The sequence below is a fragment of the Pleurodeles waltl genome, chromosome 1_1 (genome assembly GCF_031143425.1).
Source record: "Pleurodeles waltl isolate 20211129_DDA chromosome 1_1, aPleWal1.hap1.20221129, whole genome shotgun sequence".
Taxonomy (NCBI): Eukaryota; Metazoa; Chordata; class Amphibia; order Caudata; family Salamandridae; genus Pleurodeles; species Pleurodeles waltl.
Window position 1 is genome coordinate 86,624,692 of NC_090436.1, and position 14,050 is coordinate 86,638,741.

At 48.8% G+C, this 14,050-nt stretch overlaps 1 protein-coding gene across 1 annotated transcript in view; it reads left to right on the plus strand.

Moving 5' to 3' along the window:
* Positions 1-14,050, plus strand: part of AQP3 (aquaporin 3 (Gill blood group)) — a 77,956-nt gene that overhangs the window by 49,351 nt on the left and 14,555 nt on the right. The window contains exons 2-3 of the mRNA XM_069217646.1: positions 9,602-9,728; positions 12,520-12,657. Of these exons, the coding sequence (XP_069073747.1) occupies positions 9,602-9,728; positions 12,520-12,657 (265 nt within the window). The remainder of the gene's footprint in view (positions 1-9,601; positions 9,729-12,519; positions 12,658-14,050) is intronic.

The window sequence follows — 14,050 nt, forward strand, 5'->3', positions numbered from 1 at the left end:
CTACCTGTAGATTTTGGCCTCTAGCTCAGCCGGCACCTAGGGAAACCTACCAAACCTGTGCATTTCTGAAAACTAGAGACCTAGGGGAATCCAAGGAGGGGTGACTTGTGGGGCTCGGACCAGGTTCTGTTACCCAGAATCCTTTGCAAACCTCAAAATGTGGCTAAAAATACACATGTTACTCACATTTCTGTGGCAGAAAGTTCTGGAATCTGAGAGGAGCCACAAATTTCCTTCTACCCAGCGTTCCCCCAAGTCTCCCGATAAAAATGATACCTCACTTGTGTGGGTAGGACTAGCGCCCACGAAAGGAAAGGGCCCAAAACACAACGTGGACACATCACATTTTTTTATAAAAAGCAGTGCCTACCTGTGGATTTTGGCCTGTAGCTCAGCCGACACCTGAGGAAACCTAGCAAACCAGTGCATTTTTGAAAACTAGAAACCCAGGGGAATCCAAGATGGGGTGACTTGCGGGGCTCTGACCAGGTTATGTTACCCAGAATCCTTTGCAAACATAAAAATTTGGCCAAAAAAACACTTTTTCCTCTCATTTCGGTGACAGAAAGTTCTGGAATCTGAGAGGAGCCACAAATTTCCTTCCACCCAGCGTTCCCCTAAGTCTCTCGATAAAAATGGTACATCACTTCTGTGGGTAGGCCTAGCGCCCACAAAAGGAAATGGCCCAAAACACAACGTGGACACAACATATTTTTCACAGAAAACAGAGGTGTTGTTTGGCCTGTAGCTCAGCCGGCCCCAGGGGGGGGGGGCAGAAATGCCCTAAAATAAATTTGCCCCCCCAACCCCCACCCTCCCCCGCCGGGAGCGACCCTTGCCTACGGGGTCGCTCCCCCTGCGTGACATTGGCACCAAAAAACAAATCCCCGGTGCCTAGTGGTTTCTGCCCCCTTGGGGGCAGGTTGACCTAAACTCAGCCAATCTGCCCCCAAGGGGGGCAGAAATGGCCTAAATACAATTTGTCCCCCAGGGGAGCGACTTTTGCCTGATGGGTCGCTCCCCATCTCTAAAAAAAAAAAACAAAGAAAAAAAAGAAAAATTCCCCTGGCGCCTAGAGGTTTCTGCTCCCCCCCCCCCCCCGGGGGCAGTTCGGCCTAATAATAGGCCGATCTGTCCCCCGGGGGGGCAGAAATGGCCTAAAATAAATTTGCCCCCCCAACCCCCACCACCCCCCCGGGAGCGACCCTTGCCTACGGGGTCGCTCCCCCTGCGTGACATTGGCGCCAAAAAACAAATCCCCGGTGCCTAGTGGTTTCTGCCCCCTTGGGGGCAGATTGACCTAAAATTTGCCAATCTGCCCCCAGGGGGGCAGAAATGGTCTAAATACAATTTGCCCCCCCAGGGGAGCGACCCTTGCCTGATGGGTCGCTCCCCATCTCTAAAAAAAGAAACAACAAAAAAAAAAAACACAAAAAAAAAAATTGCCCTGGTGCCTAGAGTGTTCTGCCCCCCCCCCCCCAGGGGCAGTTCGGCCTAATAATAGGCCGATCTGTCCCCCGGGGGGGCAGAAATGGCCTAAAATAAATTTGCCCCCCCAACCCCCATCCCCCCCCCGGGAGCGACCCTTGCCTACGGGGTCGCTCCCCCTGCGTGACATTGGCGCCAAAAAACAAATCCCCGGTGCCTAGTGGTTTCTGCCCCCTTGGGGGCAGATTGACCTAAAATTGGCCAATCTGCCCCCAGGGGGGCAGAAATGGTCTAAATACAATTTGCCCCCCCAGGGGAGCGACCCTTGCCTGATGGGTCGCTCCCCATCTCTAAAAAAAGAAACAACAAAAAAAAAAACACAAAAAAAAAATTGCCCTGGCGCCTAGAGTGTTCGGCCCCCCCCCCCGGGGGCAGTTCGGCCTAATAATAGGCCGATCTGTCCCCCGGGGGGGCAGAAATGGCCTAAAATAAATTTGCCCCCTAACCCCCACCGCCCCCCCGGGAGCGACCCTTGCCTACGGGGTCGCTCCCCCTGCGTGACATTGGCGCCAAAAAACAAATCCCCGGTGCCTAGTGGTTTCTGCCCCCTTGGGGGCAGATTGACCTAAAATTGGCCAATCTGCCCCCAGGGGGGCAGAAATGGTCTAAATACAATTTGCCCCCCCAGGGGAGCGACCCTTGCCTGATGGGTCGCTCCCCATCTCTAAAAAAAGAAACAACAAAAAAAAAAAACACAAAAAAAAAATTGCCCTGGCGCCTAGAGTGTTCTGCCCACCCCCGGGGGCAGTTCGGCCTAATAATAGGCCGATCTGTCCCCCGGGGGGGCAGAAATGGCCTAAAATAAATTTGCCCCCCCAACCTCCACCCCCCCCCCCGGGAGCGACCCTTGCCTACGGGGTCGCTCCCCCTGCGTGACATTGGCGCCAAAAAACAAATCCCCGGTGCCTAGTGGTTTCTGCCCCCTAGGGGGCAGATTGACCTAAAATTGGCCAATCTGCCCCCAGGGGGGCAGAAATGGTCTAAATACAATTTGCCCCCCCAGGGGAGCGACCCTTGCCTGATGGGTCGCTCCCCATCTCTAAAAAAAGAAACAACAAAAAAAAAAAACACAAAAAAAAAATTGCCCTGGCGCCTAGAGTGTTCTGCCCCCCCCCCCGGGGGCAGTTCGGCCTAATAATAGGCCGATCTGTCCCCCGGGGGGGCAGAAATGGCCTAAAATAAATTTGCCCCCCCAACCGGCACACCCCCCCCCCCCCCCGGGAGCGACCCTTGCCTACGGGGTCGCTCCCCCTGCGTGACATTGGCGCCAAAAAACAAATCCCCGGTGCCTTGTGGTTTCTGCCCCCTTGGGGGCAGATTGACCTAAAATTGGCCAATCTGCCCCCAGGGGGGCAGAAATGGTCTAAATACAATTTGCCCCCCCAGGGGAGCGACCCTTGCCTGATGGGTCGCTCCCCATCTCTAAAAAAAGAAACAACAAAAAAAAAAACCAAAAAAAAAAATTGCCCTGGCGCCTAGAGTGTTCTGCCCCCCCCCGGGGGCTGTTCGGCCTAATAATAGGCCGATCTGTCCCCCGGGGGGGCAGAAATGGCCTAAAATAAATTTGCCCCCCCAACCGGCACACCCCCCCCCCCCCGGGAGCGACCCTTGCCTACGGGGTCGCTCCCCCTGCGTGACATTGGCGCCAAAAAACAAATCCCCGGTGCCTTGTGGTTTCTGCCCCCTTGGGGGCAGATTGACCTAAAATTGGCCAATCTGCCCCCAGGGGGGCAGAAATGGTCTAAATACAATTTGCCCCCCCAGGGGAGCGACCCTTGCCTGATGGGTCGCTCCCCATCTCTAAAAAAAGAAACAACAAAAAAAAAAAAAAAAAAAAAAAAAATTGCCCTGGCGCCTAGAGTGTTCTGCCCCCCCCGGGGGCAGTTCGGCCTAATAATAGGCCGATCTGTCCCCCGGGGGGGCAGAAATGGCCTAAAATAAATTTGCCCCAAAACCCCCCCCCCCCGGGAGCGACCCTTGCCTACGGGGTCGCTCCCCCTGCGTGACATTGGCGCCAAAAAACAAATCCCCGGTGCCTAGTGGTTTCTGCCCCCTTGGGGGCAGATTGACCTAAAATCGGCCAATCTGCCCCCAGGGGGGCAGAAATGGTCTAAATACAATTTGCCCCCCAGGGGAGCGACCCTTGCCTGATGGGTCGCTCCCCATCTCTAAAAAAAAAAAAAGAACAAAAAAAAAAAACACAAAAAAAAAATTTGCCCTGGCGCCTAGAGGTTTCTTCCCCCCCTGGGGGCAGATCGGCCTAATAATAGGCCGATCTTCCCCCAGGGGGGGCAGAAAAGGCCTTCCCAAAAAATTGCCCCCCCTGGGAGCGACCCTTGCCAAAGGGGTCGCTTTGTTGCGTGACATTCGCGCGCAAAAACAAACTCCCTGGTGTCTAATGGTTTCTGCCCCCCTTGGGGGCAGATTGGCCTTATCAAAATAGGCCAATCTGCCCCCAAGGGGGGCAGAAATGGCCTAAATATATATTGCCCCGTAGGGGAGCGACCCTTGCCTAAGGGATCGCTCCCCACCTAAAAAAAAAGAATTCATCACAAAAAAAAAAAAAAAAAAAAAAAAGGTCCCTGGTGCCTAGAGGTTTCTGCCCCCCCTGGGGGCAGATCGGCCTAATAATAGGCCAATCTGCCCCCAGGGGGTGCAGAAAAGGCCTTCCTAAAAAAATGCCCCCCTGGGAGCGACCCTTGCCCAAGGGGTCGCTCCCTTTTGCCAATTTCAAGAAAAAAAAAAAATCCCTGGTGTCTAGTGGGGTTTCAAAAGCAGGATTGCAAGCAATCCAGCTTTTGAAACCTGTGAGAGACTTCAAAGGGAAGGAAATACATTTCCTTCCCTTTGAAGCCTCTCGGGGCCTCCCCCATGGGATTGAAAAAGAAATGCAAAAGCATTTCTTTTTCAATCGCGCTGGAAGCTCTGCTTCCAGCGCGATGGGGGAGACCCTGTGACTAATCAGCGCGCGCTCGCGCGCTGACGTCACAGGGGGGGTTGGGGGGGGTCGGGGGTGGGAGGGGAAGGGCTTCCCCTTCCATCCCTGACTTGGGGGGGTGGGGGGGAACCCCACAGAGGGAGCGAGAGCGCTCCCTCTGGGCTGTGTGCCGAGGACGTAGTGGTTACGTCCTCGGCACAGCAGCACTGTGCCGCAGGACGTAACCACTACGTCCGCGGCACAGAAGGGGTTAATCTGTTGAAAGCCACTGCGGGCCCCTTCAGCTCACTCAAACAGTTTTGTGCTTTCTTCCTCTGTGATGCTCTTTCGTTTTCCTCTTACTCTGTCTTGCTCAGATGTCTTTTGATCACAGTAAATGCTTGAGGCAGAAAAATAAGTGTAAGATCTCAAAATTAAGTGCTGGTGCTCTGCACCAGAAACCACAAGCACAAACTAAGCACTGATGAGGTACATGTAGGGCAGAGGTCTTCAAACTCGGGGGCGGGCCCCCTTAGGGGGCATCAAGTGATCACAGGGGGGCACCAGACACTGGCCAAAAGAAGCATTATACAGATAACATACCTTTGTTGTAAGCAGAAGCTTGTTATTGCATTTTTAAAAAGGTAACAGTACTTAAATGCAATGTTTAAATAGGTGTAGACATATTTGAACATTGCCATTTTTATAGAACAATTGTGAAAAATTCTGAGGGGGGGCCCAATGATTTTGATTTTTCAACTGGGGGGGCTGCGGCATTAAAAAGTTTGGAGACCACTGGTCTAGGGTCTAAAATGAAGGGTCAGCGCCCCCCAATCCAGGTCAGCACCCATTGCGGCCTCACCACTCGCACCGTCCTAAACCTGGCCCTGCTGAGCCACCTCTATTAAGGCTGGCGTCCTGCTGCTATTTCCCCCTATGCTTGTGCTCTAGATAGGCTGCCCTGTGCGACGCACAACCACGCACGTGGATGTGCGCTGTGCTCTTCAGCAAACATGGCAGCAGTGGGGCCTGCTGGCACTGAGTGGGGCTGCTTTTGTTTCTTTCGGAAGGCATGTGGCCTGGCATTTGAGATGGAGCAGACCCAAGCATGATTTGCGTAAACTTGGTCTCTGTTTGTAATAGATCAGTGGGCAATAAAGCGATGGACTGGAATGCAGCCCAGAGTAATTGCCAGTGACTGAGATTAATTTACACATCCCACCCATCACTTCTGTATTCCTCTGCTGGTGCAGCGGCACGTCTCTCCAGCTTTGGGTCTCAGACCACTTGCTATTGATCGAATACTTGGTCAAACACTGCAGTTTTTTCCCGCCATGTTATGTGTGCACTGGTGGAACCAGTTCTGAAAACAAAGAGCTGCCCCGTGCTTGGCCAGCTCCACACTAAACGCTGCGGGAAAAGAGCCAGAAAACTGGTAAACATGGCTATATCCGCCTCCACGGATCCCGGATGTGTTTCTGTCCCACATTCTTTCTTGTGTAAGGTGCAGAAACTCGTGTCTTTTTAAAACAGAACAGACTTTCAGGATATACACTGAAAACAAAGCAGATACAAAGGAAGGACTGTGGAGCACTGGGGGACACGAGAGCAAGGCAGAGAGAGGCCAGTGCACATATTTCAGACGCCATAGCTGTGGTGTCTTCCTCTGGCAATAGGGTCACATCTGATGCTTCAGTCTGGAATTTGGTGCCCTCTGCTGGTGCCACCCTCAGCTGCAACCTGCTGCTGATATGCCATAACACCCAGCACTGTCTGCTAAGTTCCCTTGCATGGTGAGCACGGTTGCCAGGTCAATCTCGCAGCCTTACTTAGCTCCAAAGCCTTCCACCAAAGAAACACGACATTCCAACCTACACGCCAGGGCCCAGATTTAAGAGGGCCCAGTGCTTCCTTGTGCCACACTAGCGTCATTCTTATGATGCTAATGTGGCCCAACGAGGCCAACTTCACCACGCCATATTTACAAAGTGAAGCAATGCATGCATTGCGCCACTTTTTATCCCCTTGCTCCACATTATGCCTGCGCCAGGCATAATATATGCAAGGGGGGCATTCCCCTGTTAGGGGGACTGCAAAAATGGCACAATGGAATCTAAGAGATTCAACTGCACCATTTTTAGTGGGTATTTTTAACGCCTGCACAGAGCTAGTGTTAAAAGGGGGCATACGCTGGTTTTCAATGGGCTCCTGTGTACTCTGCAGGATTAGCGCCAACATTTTCGTGCTAATCCTGTACAGTACATTAATAGCGTCAAAAATGTTTGACACTATTTCCCCTACCCTGCGCGATGGTGTGCTGTATATTAAATACGACGCACATATGGTGGTGGTAGGGAGTTGCTAAGGGGTGCATGAAAAGTGGTGCTGCATTGGATGCTGCACCACTTTTCTTAAATTCGGGCCCAATTGTGTTAGTGCCATCCCACCACATGTGAGGCTTGGCCCTTTGGCGCCTACACTTTCTAACTCGTTGAAGGCTCTGTTCTTCAGGGGGCCCTAACCCACCACAGAGGACAATCTAGTTCTTCTGACCCCCAAGCCTCAACCAAAGACCATACCCACCCCTTTTTTACCCACTTCTGTACACGGTCCTTGAGTGGTTGGCATACATTGCGCCCTTGCCTACAAGCTATGTTACCAATAGTTATCGTTAGTTAAATCACCACCATGTGATGCTTCCCATCAGTACAACCTATCATACATTGGACAACCATCACCAACATACATCGCACAGCCTACCCACCCAGACACAAAACCACCCAACAGAAGGATACAACAATCAAAGATAGATTAGACAGAACTGGCCACAGTTGCCCTTTAGAAGAGCAGAATGAAACCAGGCAAGCAACTGAGCCCAATACAGAGATCACAGACAAAGCCACCAACCACACCGAAATACCAGTCAATGATTGCATCAAGTCAGACACACTGGTACAGCATGATGCTGACTCTTCTCAACAAGAAAGTCCCAAACCATATGGAACATTGCTAAACAGTCCGCCACCCAGACACAGTTCAATCACCCAAACAAAAAAACACACATGGCACAGATGGTAGCACTCCGAGCAAGCACAGACACATCGGGACCACACAGTGGCTCTCTATAAGACCACAGTGAACCCATGCAAGCAAAGATGCATCACTCAAAGACGAAATAGGACACACCACCAATCACTACCAATCCGTATATCTGCAGCACTCCACACTCCCTGAAACATTGGGATCCTGACTGCCCACCAAGCAGACCCATGCTGAAACACACTTGTCAGACACCTCAAAACACTAAGAGGCCATACTACCAGCAGAAGCACCCTGCAAATGATCATAGCACATACTAATAATGTCAATAAAAGTGTATTCTTCTATAGCGCCTCTTACTGCTATTCTGTTGCTTCAAAGCACTGCAAATGGCAAGTAATCCAACTACCCAATAAACTCTCATTCATATGCTTATATTAATTCGAAAATAATATGCCAGTGAGATTAAGAAATTTGAGTAAACCACGGTTCCTGCTTTCACAACATTGTGAGGACTGTGAGGCTTTCAAACCGCTGTCAGTGCAATAAAGTCTCTTATAACAGATCTTCTAGAGACATTTTTAATGTCATGGGATGTTGGCAAGGGTGAGGAAAACTAATTAAATTTGTCTTGCCTTTGCAGTGTGGAAAATCGTAGGACGTCGACGCTTTAATGCCAGTATTTTGCAGTATGTGGAAACAAAAAGGAATTCATTCATCTAAAAACTAGAACATTTTTGAGTTTTTGTATAATGGGTGGCCCAGATGCTGAAACCCTATGTCCTGAAGAATGTCCTCTGATGGCCGCATGTGACTGAGAATCTCAAGAAATCAGAAATGAATGGAGTCTCAGAACCACATTAGACGCCATTTAACTGAGTACACAAGTTAACCATTTCAGCGTTCCTAGTGGAACAATATGCATACAGTTCCCATGTAAAGAAAAAACAACAAAAACCAAAAAAAGAAAAATAAAGACTCGCTAGTTTGAGTAAAACAATTTAATGCGATGAAGTGACTGCAAGACGTGTATTCACGCAAACCACCAAAGTAGGCAGATAAACATTAAAAAGGAGGATGTGGCCTAGGGGCGGAACGTCATAGTTGGAACCTGGTAGATGTCAGTTGTAATCACAGCTTTGACATTTGGATGATTGTGTGATTCTGAGCAGAATACATCATCTCACTGTGCGTGCCTCAACTTGTGAATATGTGGACGGTGGTGTAAATATATGTCAGTGTGCAATGTAAAATGATACAGTGCACTGACATAAGGGCACCTTCTCTGTCCATCACCTGTGGGGCGCTCAGTGGGACGGTTACGTGTCTAGTGGGATGGAGGAGAAATCCACTGGTATTTTGTGGAACCATTTTTACTGCCTCCCCTAAGAAAGCACACAGTCCTGCCAATGAGTGTGAGACATTCATCTCTGCAGGAATCACAGCAACATCACCACCATTTGGTTAACTTGCAAACTCCCATCTTCTCCTGTGTTCTTCAGGAATCCCCACTGAATAAAAGCAGGCTCTGAACATACACATTTCCACCATCTGCTTTTACTTGCTACTTAACGGTGCCAGGTGCTGAAAGTGCAGTGGTACTAACGCCCAAGGGTCTGGGGGCCCCACTGCACCCCAATTATGGCTGTGTTTTATAAACAGCCAGCAGGCCGGAGTAGGGGGCTATTTCCCCTGCTTGTATTAGGACTGCCTATGTTGATATTATTTTAAATTAACCGGATCTGACTCACTCCCTCTCTCAAGACCACATTTGATGGAAATTAAAGATCAGAATCCCTTGGTGCAATATATTGCCTCAGAGTCAGACTATCTCTGTGGGAGAAAAAATTCCGGTGATGGTTTATCGGCCAATATTTGCACTTTATCCAGAAAATTGTAGAATTTTCATTACCATAAAACCCCAAACCAGGCCCCAATAGATTGAATCAGGATTTCTACAGTGGCTTCTAGGCGCGCCAGGAAAATGTCCCTCGTCCACCCTTTGCAAAGGGCGTGGGACGCTCATGTGCTTCCCTGTAGCATCCAGGTGAGGCTGCCAACATGCTTGCGTTCATAGCTGCACATGCTCTTTCGTTGAACATAAGATGGGCTTCAAGGCGCTTTCTAACACTTTGCCTTTCTCCCTTTGCCTTTCAGATGTTCGGCTGCGGGTCGGTGGCGCAGGTCGTCCTCAGCAAGGGCACCCACGGACAGTTCATGACCGTAAACATGGCCTTCGGCTTCGCCGTCATGCTTGGGATTCTTATCTCAGGGCAGGTGTCAGGTGTGTGCTTTGTTCACGTACATATTCAGGTATCTGTGCCCGTGTGGCACTATAAACAATCACACATGTCAAATTTGTGAGAGTTCCGGGCCAGATGTAGCCAAGGGTTTTTCCCATTCTGTGTCAATGGGAAAATGTGTTCGTACATACGGCCCTCCGATTCTAAGCATTTCAGAATGCATATGTGATTTTTTTTAAAACAAAAAAGTATTCTTTTTCATATTTTAATAACACTGTGGACAATTAATAATTATGGTAATTGACGCACACAGTTTTTCTGGCATTAATCACTGCTATTGCACTCTAGGGTGTGCCAGTTTATAAGACAATTTTAGGTCCGGGCTTGGAGATAAGAACAACTCTGCAAAAGCTTTTCATAACAGCTGCAAAGAGCACCAAGCGGAAGGGTACTCAATCAGTCAATCAATCAGGAATTTGTAAAGCACACTACTCACCTGTGAAGGTCTCAAGGCTCTGGGGGTGGAGGGGGGGGGGGGAAGGTGCCGCTACTGCCCGAACAGCCAGGTCTTGAGGAGTTTCCTGAAGGTAAGGAGGTCTTTGCACAAGCAAGGCCTGCCTTCTACAAGATATTGTTCATTAATGGATAAAGTTATTTACTTTTCAACATAAACTCGAAAGTATATTGCCTACAAAAGTATCAGTTTTACAGGGTATTCTGAAGAGCACCTTTTAAAATATTGCGATACTTTCTCAGGCACAGTACCCAAGAGTATTATTTCTCTTCAGCAGCAAATCATGTATTTGTCAATGAGATAATAACTTAGGCCCATATTTATACTTTTTTAGCGCCGTATTTACGTCATTTTTTGACGCAAAAACGGGACAAACTTGCAAAATACAATTGTATTTTGAAAGTTTGCGCCATTTTTGTGTCAAAAAGCGGCGCAAATGCCGCACTAAAAAAGTATAAATATGGGCCTTAGTGTGCATTGTTAAATGGCCTTGATGAGGTTTATATCCCTGAACCCATCTCACCCCCAAAGCAGGCCCTGCCTTCCAGACTCTTTTGGGCGGCCCATCTCTGAGTGTCTACAGTATTAATAGTTGGATCATATGAGGGTGCAATTGGCAAAGCAGATACCTCAACAGAATGGGACCACCTGCCCCCAACATAAATCTAAGAGTTAGTCAAATCACCAACATCAGCCTGACAGAGTGCGACGGCCCCCCCACATCACCCTGGAAGAGTGACACACATCCCTCAATTTCGGTCCGACACAATTAGATAGATGACCTCAAGACCAGCTTTACAGAGAAAAGCAAATACTGGTATTGTCACCCTGAAACAACAAACCCCTCTCAACATCAACCTGACAGAGTGAGACAAATCACCCAACATCAAGCTGGCAGAGACATTATGGGGCTCATTCCGAGTCTGGCGGGCGGCGGGCGCCGCCCGCCGGGCGGAAACCGCCCAAAGACCGCACCGCGGTCAAATGACCGCAGGGGTCATTTTGACTTTCCTGCTGGGCCGGCGGGCGATCTCCAGAAGATCGCCCGCCAGCCCAGCGGGAAAGCCCCTGCAACGAGGAAGCCGGCTCCGAATGGAGCCGGCGGAGTTGCAGGGGTGCGACGGGTGCAGTAGCACCCGTCGCGATTTTCACTGTCTGCATAGCAGACAGTGTAAATCATGGTGGGGCCCTATTAGGGGGGCCCTGCACTGCCCATGCCAGTGGCATGGGCAGTGCAGGGGCCCCCAGGGGCCCCACGACACCCGTTCCCGCCATCCTGTTCCTGGCGGGTTTTACCGCCAAGAACAGGCTGGCGGGAAGGGGGTCGGAATCCCCATGGCGGCGCTGCAAGCAACGCCGCCATGGAGGATTCCCTGGGCCAAGGGAAAACCGGCGGGAAACCGCCGGTTCCCCTTTTCTGACCGCGGCTTTACCGCCGCGGTCAGAATAGCCCTGGAAGCACCGCCAGCCTGTTGGCGGTGCTTCCGTTGCCCTCCACCCTGGCGGTTTCAAACCGCCAGGGTCGGAATGAGGGCCTATGTGTATTCTGCCTGTGCTGGGGCTCTAAGCCATACCATCCAGGTGCATTGTTCATATTCCCGCTGCAGGGTTCAAATTCATTCGCACTGTACAGCACTTTGATGCATTATAATTCATCCATCCATCCACTCTCTTTTTCAGCTATGCATCTATGCACTCATCCGTTAAATATCAATGCCTTTATTGACTCATCCATCCCTTCATGTATTCACTCCTCCAACTACCCATTCTCACATTAATTCACACACCCAAACAACCATAAAACAAAACTCAACCATCAATGAAAAAGCATTTCCATGAGTAGTATAGACAGACCTGCTGACTTTGCTAGTGCTTGTTGTAAATAGTGCTTGATCTCAAATCACTGCAGTTTCCAATTACTCGAAATAACTGCTGGTTAGAGCACCACATTTAATGGCACTAGATGTACTTACCTTACTAAAATGTAAAGCTATGTTCTCATCGCCAGGGTTTGAACTCCTGTTCTGCAGCTTACAGCATATGTCTCATTCATGTGCTTGTCATATCCATCAATGTGTACATTTGTAAAGATGAACCCAGGGCCCTAACACTGCCCAATCAGTGCCTCCTCTGAACATACTATTAATGCTCAGTGATTGGTGCACAGGACAGAACATTTACGAACCATAACACATTTAAAGAAAATTGGAACCCAGCCAGGGTCCCTATCACCCAGGGGCACAAAATCAAGTAATAAACAGATTTCTACGTTATGAGTTCTTTGGCACAATGCCTCATCGTGTTGTTTTGTTCCGCAGGTGGCCATCTGAATCCGGCAGTGACATTTGCTTTATGTTTCCTGGCACGAGAACCGTGGATCAAATTCCCCGTTTACACATTGGCGCAAACTCTCGGCGCTTTTCTTGGCGCTGGCATTGTCTACGGCTTGTACTATGGTAAGTGAGTGAAGTATTACTATTGTCACTTGGACTATGAAAGTACTCGGTTAATGACACTTAATGACACCAACCTACCTAAATAGAGAATCCATAATCACAAATCAACCACAACTTTGTTTTAATTAACATGCAATGTCTTTGGCAATGACTCCCCTGCACAGAGGTCCTCCTCACCTTAACCACAGTGCTTTTCTGCTATTCCTAGTCTCATCCTAAACATATATATTCCTTTACCCGTCAGTTAACCCTAATGCTAACCCTTTACAAACTCTTCCATTTTCCTAACCATAACATTTATCTTAACCCTCACTGTAACCCTTAACCCAATCCTAATCCTTCCTTACTCTAAACCTACACCTTATCCCGACACCTAGCCTTACCTTACCCCAAAACTTACATTTTTATAACTATTTTCCCCTTCACTTGATAGAAATAACTTGTTGTGGTAACTTTATTTACTTTGTCTACTGGTTTGGTGGATTTTTGCCAAGGTATGCTTCATCAAACCGCAGTCAGATGAAGCTGACTTAATTTATATTCAGATAATTTCATTTCAAACACACCACTGCTTAACTCTCACCCACGCATTGAAAATGTGTCAAACACCACTGTATCACCCTCAGTGCGGTGCACCAGAGAAATTACAAATTCTTTTCACAGCCACCCTGCACCACTTGATCAATCTTGTGCTTGCCCATCCTCACGAAAATAAATGATGTGTGGGTCAATAGGACCACAATTAGAATCCAGGGCTTTCACATGATATTACATTAACATCAGTTCTATGTCTGTGTGCGTTTTTTAGTTGGCTGTTTAATTTTGAGTCCAATATTGCACACCGTTTCTAGTAATGTGAAATACAACTTTCTGTACCTAGGTATCTAAACTCTGGTTCCGGTTACTTAGATACACACACAGTAACTCAGCTTCCCAGTTGACAGATGGCTCTGCAGTTATCTGTCAATCCTCCTGATGACCTTCTACTCAAGAAACTTAATTCTACTTCTCTTACAAAGGCCAATTCTAAAAAAAACACCACCATTAAAGCCTCTAGTAGAAGCAAAGCACTCTTTAAAGCAGTAAAGCACCAAGTCAATTCTCTATCGGAGATTTCATTCTGACATTTGATTGACAAGTGCAATGCAATCAATCACTTTTTCAACAAGGATATAAACAAGGGCAAAAACCACTTCCGCAGTACTCAACAGATATCCACCCTACCTTCAATACTCCCTCAAACCAGTGCCGAATTGTGCAAGACCCCCTATTGTACACTGACCTCTGCAGCATCCTCAGCTCTCTCAAGATCACCCTCTATGAAGACAACATTCTACCCTCACCGGTCATGAAAACATTCAACAGTGGTGTCATCCCATTCCTGCTCAATGCT